The sequence below is a fragment of the Hemitrygon akajei genome, chromosome 28, assembly GCF_048418815.1.
Source record: "Hemitrygon akajei chromosome 28, sHemAka1.3, whole genome shotgun sequence".
NCBI lineage: Eukaryota > Metazoa > Chordata > Chondrichthyes > Myliobatiformes > Dasyatidae > Hemitrygon > Hemitrygon akajei.
The window spans coordinates 46349769-46354240 of record NC_133151.1 but is presented as its reverse complement, the minus strand read 5'-3'; the positions used below and the strand labels follow the sequence as shown (position 1 = coordinate 46354240).

The 4472-nt window shown below is 51.5% G+C and overlaps 3 protein-coding genes across 3 annotated transcripts; 2 read left to right on the top strand and 1 right to left on the bottom strand.

Moving 5' to 3' along the window:
* Positions 1-746: 746 nt before the first annotated feature.
* Positions 747-1058, top strand: LOC140717866 (histone H4). The gene has a single exon (XM_073031586.1). It carries the CDS (start codon positions 747-749, stop codon positions 1056-1058), a length of 312 nt encoding a protein of 103 aa, XP_072887687.1.
* A 664-nt stretch (positions 1059-1722) lies between these two features.
* LOC140717592 (histone H3) lies at positions 1723-2181 on the top strand. Its single transcript, XM_073031165.1, has one exon. It carries the CDS (start codon positions 1742-1744, stop codon positions 2150-2152), a length of 411 nt encoding a protein of 136 aa, XP_072887266.1. The 5' UTR covers positions 1723-1741; the 3' UTR covers positions 2153-2181.
* Positions 2182-3243: 1062 nt separating this feature from the next.
* On the bottom strand, positions 3244-3970 carry LOC140717591 (histone H1-like). Its single transcript, XM_073031164.1, has one exon. It carries the CDS (start codon positions 3922-3924, stop codon positions 3262-3264), a length of 663 nt encoding a protein of 220 aa, XP_072887265.1. The 5' UTR covers positions 3925-3970; the 3' UTR covers positions 3244-3261.
* Between the last annotated feature and the right edge of the window lie 502 nt (positions 3971-4472).

The following is a 4472-nucleotide window of genomic DNA, read 5'->3' as shown; positions in this document are numbered from 1 at the left end:
AGGGACAGACTGAGTTCCTTGGGGATTTGCGCAATGGAAAAGCACTTCCTATAATTTAAAGCAGGAGAATCAGCAAATTTCCAGAAATCTTCCAGTCTGTACGTGTTGCATGCCATCTTGGACAATGTCTCCCATCCACTCCATAATATACTGGTTAGGCACAGGAGTACATTCAGCCAGAGAATCATTCCACCGAGATGTAACACTGAGAGTCATAGGAAGTCATTCCTGCCTGTGGCCATCAAACGTTACAACTCGTCCCTCGGAGTGTCGGACAACCTGAGCCAATAGGCTGGTCCTGGACTTATTTCCAGTTGGCATAATTTACTTATTATTATTGAATTATTTATGGTTTATATTGCTATATTTCTACACTATTCTTGGTTGGTGCGACTGTAACAAAACCCAGTTTCCCCCGGGATCAATAAAGTATGCCTCTCTGTCTGTCTCGAGTGGATGTGGAGAAGATGTTTCCTCTAGTGGGGAAGTCTAGGATCAGAGGACACAGTTGGAGCTGGAGCGCTTTGTGTCGGATAAATCGTTGGAAATTGGCGGGTGTGGTAAAGTGAAGGCGGAGCTGGACGATGAGAGGCCGCTCTCGGCTCTGTCCGTCACTCTGACTCTGTCTCCTCCCCTCCCCGCCTCTGTCTCTCTGCGCGTTTCTCGGGCAGGTCGGGGCGCTGTGTATAAAAGGAGACAGCAGCAGTCGGTTTGTCAGTGAGCAGCGACCTGAGTGAAGCAGCATCATGTCCGGCAGAGGGAAAGGAGGCAAAGGACTGGGCAAAGGCGGAGCCAAGCGGCACCGTAAAGTGCTCCGTGATAACATCCAGGGCATCACCAAACCGGCCATCCGCCGTCTGGCTCGCCGTGGCGGCGTCAAGCGGATCTCGGGTCTGATCTACGAGGAGACCCGCGGGGTGCTGAAGGTTTTCCTGGAGAATGTGATCCGGGATGCGGTCACCTACACTGAACACGCCAAGCGCAAGACGGTCACTGCCATGGATGTGGTGTACGCTCTGAAACGCCAGGGCCGCACTCTCTATGGCTTCGGCGGCTGAAAAACTCCCACTTCCTCCTGAGAACACAAAGGCTCTTCTAAGAGCCACTCACCACCTCACAGACGGAGCTGTGTCCACAACCTTTTAATTATTTTTTGTCGATATCTTAATCTGATTCCATTTGAAATAGATTAATCACTTCCGCTTGAAATATATATAGCTGCGATTGTGCCTTTCCAGGCGGCGATTACCGTAAATGTTGAATGCATTTATATCGATCTTAATCATTCTGTCCATCTCGGACAGAAATCAGTTCACTCGTTTAGAGAGTCGATTCCGTAATTATGCATTCAAATATTAACTGAGGGAATTGGATATTAAATGAAACTGAAAATCCATGATCCGTGATAGAATTAATTGTAAATAAAAAACTATCAAGCTGCGTGCTCTGAAATTGGCGGGCGGTTTGAAATTAATCGGGCGCCAATCACAGTGCATTCCGATTGGATGAAGTCCGACCGCCAGTTAACAATTTTCCATTTTGTCGTAAATTTTTATTCGCCGCCAGCCTGCATGAAATCAATAAACCAATCGCAGCAACTAGATCCTTTAATAGACAGTCGCTGTTCAGCCAATCATAAGCGGTGGGACGGCCCTTCCCAGCTGTATAAAAGCCTGTCCTGGAGCCCGTTTCGTCTATCTTGTTCCGGTATTTCAGCCTGTGTTCTCGCTCCCGAAGCAGAATGGCCCGCACCAAGCAGACAGCGCGCAAATCGACTGGCGGAAAAGCTCCTCGCAAACAGTTGGCGACCAAAGCGGCGCGGAAGAGCGCTCCTGCCACCGGCGGAGTGAAGAAGCCTCATCGCTACCGGCCCGGCACCGTGGCTCTGAGGGAGATCCGGCGCTACCAGAAATCCACCGAGCTGCTCATCCGCAAACTTCCCTTCCAGCGCCTGGTGCGGGAGATCGCTCAGGACTTCAAAACCGATCTGCGTTTCCAGAGCTCGGCCGTCATGGCCCTGCAGGAGGCAAGTGAGGCTTACCTGGTCGGGCTCTTTGAGGACACTAACCTGTGCGCCATCCACGCCAAGCGAGTCACCATTATGCCCAAGGACATCCAGTTGGCCCGCCGCATCCGCGGGGAGCGCGCCTAAGCCCAGCCTACACACCGAACACCAGAAAAGGCTCTTTTAAGAGCCACTACCACGGCAAAATAAAGGACTATAGCCAGCTGATCATTATTGTAATAACGGTCTGCTTTCCCGTTCGGTTTTGCACTAATTGACCCCGAGCATCAGTTCTGTGCAGACAGGGTAATTCAGCGAGGGACAGGAGATAATAGACAATGGACAGTAGGTGCAGGAGTAGGCCATTCGGCCCTTCTAGCCAGCACCGCCATTCACTGTGATCATGGCTGATCATACACAATCAGTACCCCGTTCCTGCCCTCTCCCCATATCCCTTGACCCCGCTATCTATAAGAGCTCTATCTCACTCTCTTGAATGCATCCAGAGATGAACGCGCTTCCCTCCCTGTCAGGGTCTCATCTGACCCTTCACTTCTCACACAAACCTGTCATGTACAGCTGGTGCGGCTGTTACCGTTTTGTTTGCTTTGGACATGGGGATACGTTCGTGCCCGCTGTGCTTGGAGTGGGAGCATGCCGACGCGAGGGGTACAGTGGGGGATTTCGGGGGGGGGGTGACTACCAGGAAATAGTGATTTTTTACATTAGATTTCACTCTCTTGTACATTTTTGGTATTGGTGTTTTGTGTAAATTAACTATGTAGTTTTGTAGCTGGGGCCGGAATGAAGGTCCGTCGGCAATGCCACCGGGTAGTTTATCACATATCCTCCCGCTACAGTCCGTCCCCAGAGACGGATCCCTCTCTCAACACGCTCCCACCCCTCTCGCATAGCTTTCAGCAGTTCCCAATCAACTCAGCTGAATCTCCGCTGGTGTCAATGTCTCAGTCACTCTCTCCCGGATCGGAGAAGGAATTGGGCCTGAAACTGCCCACATCCCATATCTCTCAATCTCAGCTCGGGCATCCACGTCTCATTTCAGACACTGAGACGGCACGGCCGCACCAAATGTCAGAGGTACCGGTAATCTCGGGTTCCATGTGAGATGTTCCCCCGGAAACTCAATCGGACCCGGCGCGGGAATCACAACACTCTGAATCAGCTCTTTTCTGAGATGTGGGTGGCTCTGAGAAGAGCCGTTGGGTTCAGATACACACAAATGGTGTATTCTTAATTCACTTTTTGACTGCTGTCTTCTTGGGTTTCGCGGATTTCGACTTCGGCTTCTTGGCCGCCTTCGTCTTCGGGGCTGCGGCTTTCTTGGGGCTCTTGGGCTTCGGCGCCGCTTTCTTAGCCGCGGGTTTCTTAGCTGCCGCTTTTTTAGCCACGGGTTTCTTAGCTGCTGGTTTCTTAGCCGCGGGTTTCTTAGCTGCCGCTTTTTTAGCCGCGGGTTTCTTACCTCCCGCTTTTTTAGCCGCTGGTTTCTTGGCGCCAAGCTTCTTGCTGGGAGATTTCTTGGTGGCAGATTTCTTTGCCGCTGGCTTGTTCGCTTTCTTCACCACCTTCACGGCAGTTTTTCCTTTACCGGATTTAAAGGATCCCGAAACACCCGAGCCCTTGGCCTGAACCAAGGAGCCGCTTTCCACTTTCCTCTTGATGCTCATCTTGATCTGGGGGCGAAGTTTCACCACATCGACACCGCTGACGGCCAGAGCCTTAATGATGGCCGTACCGGACATACCCTTCCTATCGCGACAACCCGCCACGATCTTATCGATCTGTTCGCCCAACGAGGGACCGGTTGGTTTGCTCCGGGCAGCCGCCTTCTTCTTGGGAGTCTTCTTTGCGGCGGCGGGTGCGGCTGGAGGAGCCGTTTCGGCGGGTGCTGTCTCAGTCATGTCGGCGACTCTGATAAATCCTTCTCACAATCAAAACTGAATGAGAAATGAAGCGAAAGGCGGCGGCACAGAGCAATTTAAAGGCAGCGAGCGGACGGGGCGGAGACATCCTGCTGTCAGCTCCCGGCAGCTTCATTTTTCTGTGTTTCTCTCTCCTCAAAAACTCGCCGATTCCAATTCAAATCGGACGCTGCGGAGACTCGGACTAGTCCCTGTCCGTCACTGAGGCCGGAATGTTCGCTGGAAAGAAAGTTTAATCGGGATTAAAGGCAGCGCTTTCTATTTTAACCCGTTTCATTACTGCATTGCCCGCGTTCTCTCTCCCGATCGTTGACCTGTTCTCTGCTTTATGGCTGAAATATTTAATCTAATTAAAACTTTGCGGTTAATTCCCTCTTCGGGACTGAGCTGGGGAGTGAGGCGCTTCCGTAACAGAGAAATCTTTTCATTTTCTACAGGAGGCGCTGAGAAATCTTACGATGTGTTCGGACCCACAAACACAGTGACACTGGTCTAACCCGCCCGCCCCTTTAACTCACTCTCTCTGA

What these genes read in the sequence shown, in the direction of transcription:
- LOC140717866 (XM_073031586.1), top strand. Translation starts at nt 747, where the DNA reads ATGTCCGGCAGAGGGAAAGGAGGCAAAGGACTGGGCAAAGGCGGAGCC.
- LOC140717592 (XM_073031165.1), top strand. Translation starts at nt 1,742, where the DNA reads ATGGCCCGCACCAAGCAGACAGCGCGCAAATCGACTGGCGGAAAAGCT.
- LOC140717591 (XM_073031164.1), bottom strand. Translation starts at nt 3,924, where the DNA reads ATGACTGAGACAGCACCCGCCGAAACGGCTCCTCCAGCCGCACCCGCC.